The sequence below is a fragment of the Furipterus horrens genome, unplaced genomic scaffold (assembly GCF_987537825.1).
Source record: "Furipterus horrens unplaced genomic scaffold, mFurHor1.1.pri manual_scaffold_5, whole genome shotgun sequence".
In the NCBI taxonomy this organism is placed as follows: Eukaryota; Metazoa; Chordata; class Mammalia; order Chiroptera; family Furipteridae; genus Furipterus; species Furipterus horrens.
This window is the reverse complement of record NW_028327175.1, coordinates 139,500,245-139,513,106: the sequence shown is the minus strand read 5'-3', so window position 1 is coordinate 139,513,106 and position 12,862 is coordinate 139,500,245. Positions and strand designations below refer to the sequence as shown.

Below are 12,862 nucleotides of genomic sequence, written 5' to 3'. Positions count from 1 at the left end.
AGCCACCCTTCAGGCAATCCCCACACCATAGTTCATGTCCATGGGTCATGTGTGTAAGTTGTCTACTTTCTTCTTATACTGTACTTTACATCCCCATGGCTATTCTGTACCTACCAGTTTGTACTTCCCAATCTTTCCACCCCTCCATAGACCACCTGTCTCTCTGGCAACCATCAAAACATTCTGCATATCTATGTTTCTGTTTCGCTTGCTTATTTAGTTTATATTTTAGATTGAATTGTTAACAGATACCTGCTTATTGTTATTGTATTGTTTATACGTTTGATCTTCTTTTTCTTAAATAAGTCTCTTAAACATTTCATATAACAGTGGTTCGGTGATGATGAATTCCTTTAGCTTTTTCTTGTCTGGGAAGCTTTTTATCTGCACTTCGATTCTAAATGATAGCTTTGTCGGGGTAGAGTAATCTTGATTGCAGGTCCTTCATGACTTTTAATACGTCCTGCTAATCCCTTCTAGCCTGCAAAGTTTCTTTTGAGAAATCAGCTGGAAGTCTATGGGAACTCCCTGTAGATAACTATTTTTCTCTTGCTGCTTTTAAGATTCTCTCTATCTCTAACCTTTGTCACTTTAATTATGATGTGTCTTGGAGTGGGCCCCTTTGCTTCCATCTTGTTTGGGACTCTGTGCTTCCTGGACTTGTATGTCTGTTCCCTTCACCAAATTAGGGAAGTTTTCTTTCATTATTTTTTTAAATAGGTTTCCAATATTTTTTGCTCTTTCTCTCCTCCTCCTGGCACCCCTATGATGCAAATGCTTTTATCCTTGAAGTTGTCCCAGAGGCTCCTTACACTATCTTCATTTTTTTGGATTCCTTTTTCTTCTTGTGGTTCTGATTGGTTGGTTTTTTTCTTCCTTACGTACCAGATCATTGATTCTCTGCTTCATCCACTCTACTGTTGACTCCCTGTAAATTGTTCTTTATTTCAATTAGTGTATCCTTTTCTGACTGGATCTTTTTTTATGCTTTTGATGTTCCTTGAGCATCCTTATAACCAGTGTTTTGAACTCTGTACCTGAGAGATTACTTATGTCCCTTTTGTTTAGTTCCAGTAGTACAGCCTTCCCTATCACCCAAGCTGGGTCCTCGAGGTGAGCCCTCCTCTTGTAGTAGAGCCTTGATTGCTGTCTGCAGGTCAATGGGCGGGGGTGGGGTGGGGGATTTACCTAGGCCAGTCAGCTGCAAGAATTGGCTCTGACCACTGACCACCAACCTTTGCCCTCTGTGGAGAATCAGCTATGCACAGCAGAGCAGGGCAGGACATTTTTCTGCAGGTCTTTGGTGCCCTCTAAGTCTCCCCCTTGTGGAGGTGGTTGGGTGGTGGTGCTCTGGCGTGGACTGTAGTTGTCCACTGGGTACGCAGGCTATGGGCTTTACCAAGAGGTGCAGCCAAGGTCAGCACTATCTGTGTTCTATCTAAGGCCACTTGGCATAAGCTATAAAGTGATATGCAGATGGCTGATATACTTATGCTGGGCTTTTAGATGCCGAAGTGTGGCCAGGCTGTGAACCAAGGCCAGCTGCTTCTAGAGCCAGGCCTGGAGCCACGTAGTAAGAGGTACAGGAGCTGCTGAGGCCAGCTGCTGCTTGTTTGAGAGGATATAGGAGTATATGAAGCATGAGGCAATACAAGCCATGCATATGGAAAACATACTGTTAACAGCTTTGGATGGTCTGTAAGTTGGGTGTGGTAGAGCCTCAGAAAATCTCCAGGGCAGGGCAAAACAGCGGGAGCCAGAGGTGGATTAAGGCCGGTTGAGGCCCCGGGCACAGAAGAAAATATTGAGCCCCTTAAAAAAAAGAGAGAGACAGGAGAATAAAAATACATGTTAAACATTTTTAAATAAATAAAAAATATGTACTATTAATGTTTTATTTTCAATAAAATTTGAATAAAATATATGTATAATTAATAATAGCATAATCACAAAGTGTAGAACTAAGTTGAACATATGTAAAAGTATAATTATAATTAATGATAATATACATATAATAGGAGTAACAATCAGAAATTTGAACAAAAATGTCATAGAATTTTACTTGAAATTAAAATTACAAATGTGAAAATATTTAAATAATTTTTTTTCTTGCTGATGTAACAACAGGAATTAATTTTATCTTAATATAATTTCAACAATAGTAATTCTATTTTAATATAATTTCAACTTACCTGAATATTTATTTATATGCACAGAAAACTGTTTTTAAAACCGTAAAGGAAACAAGTACATATCCGCAAACTAATTTACATCCCTGCGTATTTGCGTATATCGTTAAGTCTGCACTGCAGGAGAACCTTTGTAAGTACGAAGTAGCAAATACGATTCTATTGCTCCGATGAGCAGTAGCACAGCCACACTGGGCCTATGCAACGTAGTACGTGTATAGTATGCAGTGTAGTAATGAAATAATGAAAATAAGCAAATATAAACATACTATCAGGTTTTACTGCTGAGTGTAAACTTGTACGTAATTAAAATTGCACATATGAAACCAAACTTGGTGTCATTAGAAAAAAGTGTAAAGTTGGGGTTTTGCGGGGCCCTTCAGAAGTCAGGGCCCAGGGCACGCGCCTGGTGCGCCTGCCATTAAATTCACCTCTGGTGGGAGCCAAGTTGATGGATTCTCAGATACAGTGCCTGCTGCTCTGTGGTCTGTAAGGGAACGGCTCAGAAAGGAACAATGGCCTCTGCCAGCAGTTCTGTCTAGAAGAAAGCTGTCTCCCAGCTCTTGCCTATATGCCAGACACTTCAGTTCTTCACCTATGCTATTGATGCTTTTCAAGCTGCTGCCCCAGTGCTGGAGCTCAGAGGAAATGAGCCTGACTAAGTCTGTGTGTGGGCCATTTAAGAGGGACTGCTTGGGAATCCAGCAGTTTCTTCCACTGACTGAGTCCCCACTGGTTTTTACAGCCAAAATTTATGGGGATTTATCTTCTTGGTTCTGGAACCCTGGGCTGAGGATGCTGATGTAGGGATGGTATCCCTCACTCCCAAGATAATCCTCCCAATTTTTTTCCACCACATGTGGGTGTGGGACCAGCCCATTCCACATCTGCCCCTCCTTCCAGTTTGGATGGATGTGGTTTCTTTTTTAATACCTTAGTTGTAGGACTTCCATTCAGCCCGATTTCTGGTGGTTCTGAGTGATGATTGTTTTATAGTTGTAATTTTGATGTGGTTGTGTGAGGAGGTGAGACATGTTTACCTGGCCACCATCTTGGAGAATCTGTGTGAAAGATATTTCTAAGAGCAAGAAAGATGGATGGAAATTAGATCAGTAAAAAATCAGGTTCAGAAATGCTGAAGATTGCAGGAGAACTGAACTTACTTAGCCTGCTCTGTCCAGTTTATGGTTGTCATGATTTTGGTGGGAGCTTCGAATTAATCTTTGGGTGTTGTGCTCCCTGCTTGTAGTTTAACTGACTTTATTTTGGTATTGGTAGTCTAGCAACTTATAGGAATGGAATAAATCTTATTTAGTTAAACTTTTTCCAGCTTTCCTCGGATGAAAACATAATTTTAAATTCTTAATCATGGGAAAATTCCATGATATTTACAAAGGAGCAGCCGTGTTCAAATGCTTTTATAAGTGAATCATAGACCTTGAGGGACAGTCTAGTTCCTCAAGACACAGATGAGAAAACAAGGAACTGTTTTAGAAATTACAGTCTTAGTGTAATCAGTCTGTGAAAACATCTACCTCAGAACCACTTGGAAATTTCCTTAATAACTTACTAGGTGTAATGGAACAACTGGATGTCGGTATTGTTCCATATATTGTCCTTTTAGTTGTGCCTGTGTTGGGAAGAATGAGCGATCAGACAGACAGTGTAAGATTCATGGCTACACAGTGCTTTGCAACACTAATTAGACTCATGCCACTTGAGGTAAGTGGAAGATGCTTGGCTTATGGACTAAATATTTTTTATAACTTCATAATAATTGTAATTCTTTATAAAGAATGTCAAGTTTTTAAAAATAATGTTGAATATGTTTATGTTATAAGCATTAAGAAATTTACTCTTTAATGGGTAATTTTTTAAAAACAGAGTTTTAAGTAAACCAATAATTCATTGATACTATTCTAGAAATAGAATTGTTTCTAATTATCCCTGTAACATCCATGTAAAGATTCTATGCTGAGGTTTACATGAAAGGTAAATTTGAGAAATGGTCATTGAAAAAACATAAAGCAATTGAAGTCTCTCTGTGGGAGTATGGAGAAAGCAGACTAGAAGGACTGAAGTTGGAGAATTTTGGAGTACATTCATGGGGCAGAAATAATATATGTGGCCAATACAGGAAATAGTGGCTTAAAGCAAGGGAAGAGCCAGAACCCTGCCACCAAAGCCTCTTAAAATATTTTGGTGGGATTTTTGTAATTCAGGAATGAGGTAGATATGCAGTTCATGTTATATTGTACGAGGTCTGTCCGGAGAATGTCCAACCATTGTTAATATAACAGGAACAGTTTGCATGATGTAGATGTAACCTGGCAGCCAAGGAGAGTGAACTAGAAGGCGCATGCGTGAACAGTGACAACTTCACTGTACTAGCGAGTGGGAGCAGTAGACGCTGTTGAGTCAGGATGTGTACTATGTGGCAATAGCATTCAAAATGACTGAGCAAGTAGAGCAACAAATCTGCATCAAATTTTGCATTAAGCTTGAACATTCTTCCATGGAAACTATTCGGATGATTCAGAAAGCCATACCTATGGGTAACTGATGATTGGCAGCTTCATCATGACAATGCACCTGCTCATTCATCACGTCTCCTACGGAGTGTTTTGGAGAAACATCAAATCCCCCAGGTGACTCAGCTCCCATTCAGCCCCGATTTGGCGCCCTGTGACTTCTGGCTTTTCCCAAAATTAAAATCACCTTTGAAAGGGAAGAGATTTCAGACTGTCAATGACATTCAGGAAAATACGATGGGGAAGATGATGGCGATTGGGAGAACAGTGTGAGGTCCCAAGATGCCTACTGAAGGGGACTGAGGCATCATTGTCCTATGTACAATGTATCTTGCATCTTCTTCAATAAGTGTGTCTATTTTTCATATTCCTTGGCTGGATACTTTCTGGACAGACCTCATATATCAAAACATCTACCTCAGATCCACTTGGAATTTTTTTTTTTAATAACTTGGGTGTAATGGAACAACTGGATATCAGTGTTGTTCCATATATTGTCTGTGTACCAGTACTTCCTTTTTATGGTTGAATAGTAGTCCATTGTATGGACCTATCACCTTTTGTTTATCCATTCAGTAGTTGATAGACATTTGGATTGTTACCAGCTTTTTGCTATTACAAGTAATACTATGAACATGCACTTACTAGACTTCGTGTGGATGTATGCTTTCATTTCTTTTGAGCAGATAGATACCTAGGAATGGAATTCTGGGTCATAAGATGTTTAACTTTTTAAGAAACTGCCAAACCATTTTCCAAAATAATTGTACAATTTTACATTCCTGCCAGCAAAGTGTAAGCATAAGTTAGCCTCTATGAAAAAAAACTTTTTTGGCTATATCCGATAAAGTTGAAGATTCCCATCCCAATGACCCAGCAAATCCATCCTAATTATATATCCTAGAGAAATCTATACACATGTACCAAAGCACATCTTCAAGAATATTTATTATAGCATTATTTATAATAGTCTAAAACCACTCAAATGTTCATCATTGGTAGAGTAGATATGTTACCTGAATTACTATACTACAATAAGAATGAACAAAGTACAGACACATACAACAATATTAATGAAATCTTTTGTAGGATCCCATTTTTTATGAAGTTCAAAAATAGGCAGAAATACCTAGAATGGATACTTAGGTGATAAAGTTATAAGGAAAAGTAAGAAAGAAATTGCCATGAAAGCCAGTAAAGCAATTACCTCTTAGGTGAAGCAGAGTCAGTTATGACTGGGAAGGAACATATGGGCTCTTTCAGGATGATGGCAGATTATAAAGGTGTTTGTTTTACACTTTGTTAAACTGTATTTGTTTATATATTTCTCTACATGGATATTTTATTTCACAATAAAAATGTTAACCAGCTTGGCCAAAAATTAAAAATTAAGAAAAAAACTACTGTATCAAAGGACCCAAGTGGCATATCCAGAATTGTTTTCATCCTCTGCTTCCTGGGTCTTATTTATATCATTTGACTCTTGGGCCTTGCATCATTTTATCTGTAAACTAAATGGGTTATATTTAGTCACTTTGCCCTTTTTTAACTTTGGAATCAATGAGTGATGAGAAACCTTCATGTGTTCTTTCAGCAAAGGAAGTGATAAAAGCAATGTTTTAGGAAAATTAGTCTTAACAGCTAATGAGTCTTGGGAAAATCCGCTTAATAGCTGTTGGAATGGGGATTAGAATGGAAGTACCCTGAAGTCAGAGCCCAGATACACTATAAAGTGATAAAGGGTGTAAACTAGTTTTTTAAAAAATAGTGCTTGAGAACATTGGCAAAGAAAAGAGACTTTTAGAGATAGAGAAAAGTAGGGTACCCTTTGATGTGAAAATAATAAGAATGTGATGCATATTTTGCTTTCAGCCGTGGTAGAAAAACAGAGACTAGATTTATCCTTCTACTTGAACCAGAAAACCAGAAAAAAAATGATTGAAACAATGGTTTTCAGATGTTGAACAACAGGCAACACAAAACAGTGGTTCATGAGAGAAGGGATACAAATGAACTGCGCCTGCTTACTGCCTAGAGTGTTTCCAGGCCATCAACCAGGGACATGAAACCTGAACAGAGCATCATGGCCTTGCCAAGTTGGAGAGTCACAGTGCAGGGTGCAGGGAGGACCAGATGGTGATAATTTGCAAGGCAAATTATCCGACAGGAAGTAGCTGTAGAGAGGAAGCTCCAGAGATCCCCACAAGGGCTGAGCATTTATGTAGGCATATGTGTGAGAATATATGTTTGAGACTGGGGAAAACATAGAAAGGACTTAGTGGAACAATTTCCAGAGCTTACATGCGACCAGAATAGTTTGTGCACCCACCAAGCTGAGCCAAAAGACCTACCATATACAGCATCAAGTACAGTCCTTAGAAATATACTGCCTGAGTAGTGGGGCCAAATTAGCCCTTGATTAAGGCTGATTTGGACTCACCTTAACAAAGTAGAAAAGGAAGCCATAAAAGGATCAAGATGATTTCAAGGAACTTAACTACATTCCAGGAAAAAAAAATAATTTAAACCAAAAAAATCCAGTACCCGACAGTGTAAAACTTACGATGTTTCACATCCACAAAAATTTACTAGGTATGTAAATATTTCCAATAACCAGGAGAAAAGTCAGTCAATAGAAACAGACTCTGAAGTGGTCCATATAATAGAATTAGTAGACAAGGACATTAAAACACACTCCATATGTTCAAGAAGGCAGCATGAGTGTAATGAGCAAAATGTAAGATATGAGAACAACCTAAATTGAACTTCTTTAGATAAAAAAATATAATTACAAATACTTATGTGCCACATAACCTTTTTGTTAATGACAGACCACATATTTTATGGTAGTCTCATAAGATTATAATGGAGCCAAATTTGCAGAAAAAAATGGAAGCATGTGTGGTTCAGGAGGATTTTTTTCTCTGATGGCAGCAATATCTGTGGGGCTTGGTAATAGATTCACTCTCACTCACAGATTACATCCCAATCAGTGAGCCACTTATTTCAGCACAGAGGAGTCTGTCCCCGCACTCCCCCCCTCTCGCCCCAGCACTACATATTCATTCAGAGGGCACTTCAGCCCTCCGAGATCTGGCTTGATGGTACATTGATGTAAATTCTTGTTCTTAAGATCCTGTACAAGGACACATGTCCACAGAAGCTACCTTAACAAATATTAAGTGCCATTGCCACTGAACAATATTTGACTCTTGGGCTTAGGGTATCATTATTAGGAAAAGGGTCTTGTTATATGGTCCTACATCTGGTTGTTATTTATTAAAATTTCATGAAGATAAATGTTTGAAGATTTTACTACTTTGTAGTGTGCGGAAAGCCTTGTTTTGATTAATACCATTATGGTATTAGTTGTGCTAAAATGTTAGTTTCTATTTTACTAAATTTAATTCTGAAACCTTTTGAAAATACAACATCCAGTCATTTTTAAGACTCAGTGTGCATACCTCACTCCACTGACACTGTTTCTGGTATAAAATGGAATAATCATTTTAATTTAGTTTAATCGAAACTCTGTCGCCAGAGTTTTAAATTTCTTAATTTTAGAGACAGCATAGTGCAGTAGTTGTCAGACTTTTTGGTCTAAGGACCTCTTTACACTTTTAAAAAAATATATTTTTTAATCCTCACTTGAGGATATGTTTTTATTTTATCGATTTTAGAGAGGAAGTGGGAAAAGGAGGGACAGGGAGACGGCGGAAGAGAGAGAAATATTGATTGGTTGCCTCCTTACGTGGCCCAACCAGAGATCAAACCCACAACCTAGCTACGTATATGCCCTAACCGGGAATCAAACCCGTACCTGTTTTGGTATATGGGACAGTGTTCCAACCATGTGAGCCACCCAGCCAGGGCTATACTCTTTAAAATTGAAGACCCCAAAGAGCTTTTGTTCATTATATTTTCTGTTATAGAAATTAAAACTGATAAATGTGAAATGATTTATTAATTTATTTAAAACTAAATGCATTAGATGTTACCATATGTAACATCTTTAATGAAAAATAACTTTTCTAAAACAAAAATAAGTTAATAGAAAAATCATATTGTTTGACATTTTTGCAAATCTCTTTTATTCCAGAACTAGTGTGGGTGGCTGGATTCTTGTATTTCTTTGGGCATTCAATCTGTTGCAATATGTTCCTTGCGTTGAGGTATACAAAGATTAGCCTCATAGAGATAGGTAGTTGGAAAAGTGAGCAGTGTTTGACAGCCTTTTCAAAAAATTGTGGATATTCTTTGATAGCATACCAAAACTCAAAAAGAGAAAGCTTATTAAAATTATTTTCAGTGTAGAATATAAATACTATCAACGAATGTGTAATTTCTCTCACTTAAAAATTAACTGGTGAATCTTACACTTTTGAGTAGATTTTTTACCCATACATGTTTGTAGCATTTACCATTTGGAAAGTATTGATTCACTGTGTTTTGTAAAATTTTTAAAGGTTGATATATTTCACCATACTATAACAAAAAACCAAATTAATATCTCCAACAGAAAATTCCTTTTAAGTGTTGGGAAGCTGTCAAGTTCACAGTACTTAGTTTTTCATGAAAGCTTGAATTTTGTCATTGGCAACAAGTTATGTCAGTTGTTTTCCTTGAACTGACAGATTTCTCTGAGAAAATGGCAGCCAAATACCCAACTCAGAATAACAATAGTTTATCAGTCCAGTCAAGTAAAATGTTTTTCCATGAAAAATGGCTAGGTGAGCTCACAGTTTAAGCAAACTCACAAGTGCTTTTCCTCAACATATGAAGCAGAAGTGTTTTTATTTGTACTTCACATCTTATTGCATGAAATGTGTAAAAGGTATGCATTCAGGGTTGAGGTTTAATAAAATTATTTTTACTACTTCAAGGACATTCCTAAATGAAACCAGCTTTGTAAAAAATGCTGGTGCGTGACTGTGAGGAATACAGTGACTGGTGGTATATTTAATGCTGTTGCCTTGGTTCTTTCTGATGCTCAAGGAATTTTGCCCATTATTACTTTTGTATCATCAGTGCAAATGTCAACATAGGGAAAAAAGTAACCAGTACCTTTTATTATGAAATAGTTTTGACCTCAATCACCCTTTGAAAAGGTCTTTGGGATCCTGAGGGGTCTGCAGCCCACATTTTGAGAACCAATAGCCTGGGACATCATAACACTAAAATTAAGACACTCCAGTAACAGCATTTCAGTAAAAATAAGCAGTACAACTTTATTTGCCTGCTTATCAAGTAATGCATGGTGTGGGAGAAATTAAGTTGCAGATGTATTCTTTAAAATACCTCAAATGTGTTTGTTTAGGAGCCTCATTGTAGCATTTTGGTACCTGCCAAATTCATTAAACTCTATATTCCAATCTTTAAAATTATACTGTTTTTAAATTACTTTTTTTCTCTGCATGTGTATTTTGATAAGACTTAAAATTATTGCATACTCTTAAGGGTGAAAATTATGAATAAACAGTTTAATATACTTTAAAAAAATCATTTTAGGCAGGCATTCCAGACCCTCCAAATATGTCAGAAGAATTAATCCAATTGAAAGCTAAGGAGCGACACTTTTTGGAGCAATTGCTAGATGGGAAGAAATTAGAAAATTACAAAATTCCAGTACCAATCAATGCTGAACTCAGAAAATATCAGCAGGTAAAGTTTTATACTTATCTTGTAAATATAAATAGTGACTGTTCTTTTCAAATGTACCTTCAAGGGTGTTTACAATTCCTTTAGTAAAATCTCGTGGTATCTTATACCCATTTGTTTCTCTTATGCCTGTAAAAATAATTTTTCTCTTTCAACATTTCAGGATGGTGTGAACTGGTTAGCATTTCTTAATAAGTATAAACTTCATGGAATTCTGTGTGATGACATGGGTTTAGGAAAAACTTTACAGTCCATCTGCATTTTAGCAGGAGATCATTGTCAGAGGTAATTTTAAATACTATTTTAAGAGAAGGCTTCCAGGTGCTGAGAAATGCAAACAAGCTGGTTAATTTATTGTTTTGTTTCTTGTAAAGGGCCCAAGAATATGCAAGATCAAAACTGGCAGAATGTATGCCACTTCCTTCCTTGGTGGTTTGCCCGCCAACATTAACAGGTCACTGGGTGGATGAAGTTGGTAAATTTTGCTCCAGAGAATATCTCAATCCATTGCACTATACTGGACCTCCTACTGAAAGAATAAGGTAAAAACTATATAACAAAAAAAATCTTAAATCTTTTGATTTAAGTAGTATGGAAGAATAACATTAATTGAGGGTGAATTTAGTTAGCTTTTTTTTGTTGTCAAACATAGATACTTATTTAAGAAAAGTGAGTGTATGTACATTTTAAAGATAATCGGTCTCACTCATGAATATTTAAGGACTTTACCCAAAACAGTAATTCAGAAGAATGTATGTACCCCTGTCTTCATTATTATTTATGATAGCCAAGATATGGAAGCAACCCAAGTGCCCATCAATACAGTAGATAAAAAAGTGGAATATCAGCGATAAAAAAAAATGAAATCTTACCATTTGTGACAGCTTGGATGAACCTAAGTGGTGTTATGCTAAGTGAAATAAGTCAGAGAAAGACAAATACCATATGGTTTTACTTATACATGGGATCTAAAGAAAAAAATAAAATTGAAACAGGTTCATAGACACAGAATAGAATGGTTGCCGGAGGGGAGGGAGTTGGGGGACAAGTGAAAAGGTGAAGGGATGTCACAGGGACGTATATAGTCACAGGGATGTAAAGTACAAAATAGTGAATATAATTAATAATATTTTAATAACTGTATGGTGCCATATGGGTACTGGAAATATCGGAGGGGGGTGTTTTGTATATATTGTCTAACCACTGTGCTGTACAACTGAAACTAATAAAAAATAATATTGAATGTAAACTGTAATTGAAAAATGAAATTTAAAATTCTTTTTTAAAAAATTCAAGGACTTTAGCCATTAACAATCGGGCTTTCTAAGTACTGGAGCTAGGAAACCTTAGGAACCAAAGCCATTCTCTATGCCTTTCTTGGGAGCCTTGTGATCATAGTATCTCCTAGGTGTCATGATTACCCACTTTCCCTAAGAATTCCCTCTCCCCAAACGTGCTTTTGGTCCACTGACTGCTTTAGTTGCCCTGATGTGGTAGCAACATTAGAGTTCTGTTAGCTTTACCCTCTCTGTTTTCACTAAGTGCATCTCTTATGTTCCTAAATACAAATTTTGAAGAGGGAATCTCTTTGATTTCAGTTCATCTTTTAAAGCTTGGTTAGTCATGGCTTGATTAGTCCGTAGGTTTGCTTCCTTTCTCTATTAATAGCCGTTAACATACATTGAGCACTTACTGGCTAGGCATTGTTCTAAGAGTTGTGTATTGTCTATTCTCACAATCACCTTAATGTGGTGTGGGTAATGTTACTGTTTCTGTTTTGTAGGTGAGTAGTCCAGGACATTGGACCTAGGTCCAGGTCACTCAGCTTATTAAATGAGCAGGGTGACATTTGAACACAGGCAGCTCAGCAGCTTGCACTCTCAGAAATTTACTGTAGTGTCTGTTAGTTAGAATTTGTTTATTTCCAAGTGATAGAAACTCAGACTAGCTTAAACAAGTAGAAAATTAATTAATTTACTAACTTGAGAATTTCAGGGGTAAATTCTTATTTCAGGCACATCTAGAGTACTCTCATTTGCTCTTTCTCCTCTTACATAACTTGTATTTGGTCCTGTGCTGGACTCCAGTCTGCAGTTGGTAGATAAGATGATCATGGGCAGTCTTAGGCCTACACTCTCCTAGCTTGGAAACTACAGTAAACAGAGATCATCTCTCTCCAATCATGAATAGATTGATACTGGAGATGACTGACTGGCCTTGTTTGGGTCATGCCTGCAAGCCAGCCCTTTGTGGTCCAGGAATAAAATATTGTGAGTGGCTCAACCTGATTCAAATGCCTCATCTTTTTTGGTGAATGTGGGGACATGTGATTGATAGCTCCCCCTCAACCCCCAACACAACATGGAGTAATGAAGGAATAGAGCTGCCAAGGAAGAGGTGTTGGCAAATAAAGTTAAAATTTTCACCACATTTTGAGTCAGGTATCCATCTCTTTTCTGATCAGACTAAGATAGGGCAATAGGC

The 12,862-nt window shown here is 37.2% G+C and overlaps 1 protein-coding gene across 2 annotated transcripts in view; it reads left to right on the top strand.

The window, feature by feature from the left end:
- The window catches only part of BTAF1 (B-TFIID TATA-box binding protein associated factor 1), a 114,752-nt gene that overhangs the window by 87,778 nt on the left and 14,112 nt on the right, over positions 1-12,862 (top strand). For both annotated transcript variants that reach the window (XM_090277974.1, XM_090277976.1), the window contains 4 exons: positions 3,763-3,911; positions 10,229-10,381; positions 10,542-10,663; positions 10,753-10,920. In XM_090277974.1, the coding sequence (XP_090134100.1) occupies positions 3,763-3,911; positions 10,229-10,381; positions 10,542-10,663; positions 10,753-10,920 (592 nt within the window). The remainder of the gene's footprint in view (positions 1-3,762; positions 3,912-10,228; positions 10,382-10,541; positions 10,664-10,752; positions 10,921-12,862) is intronic.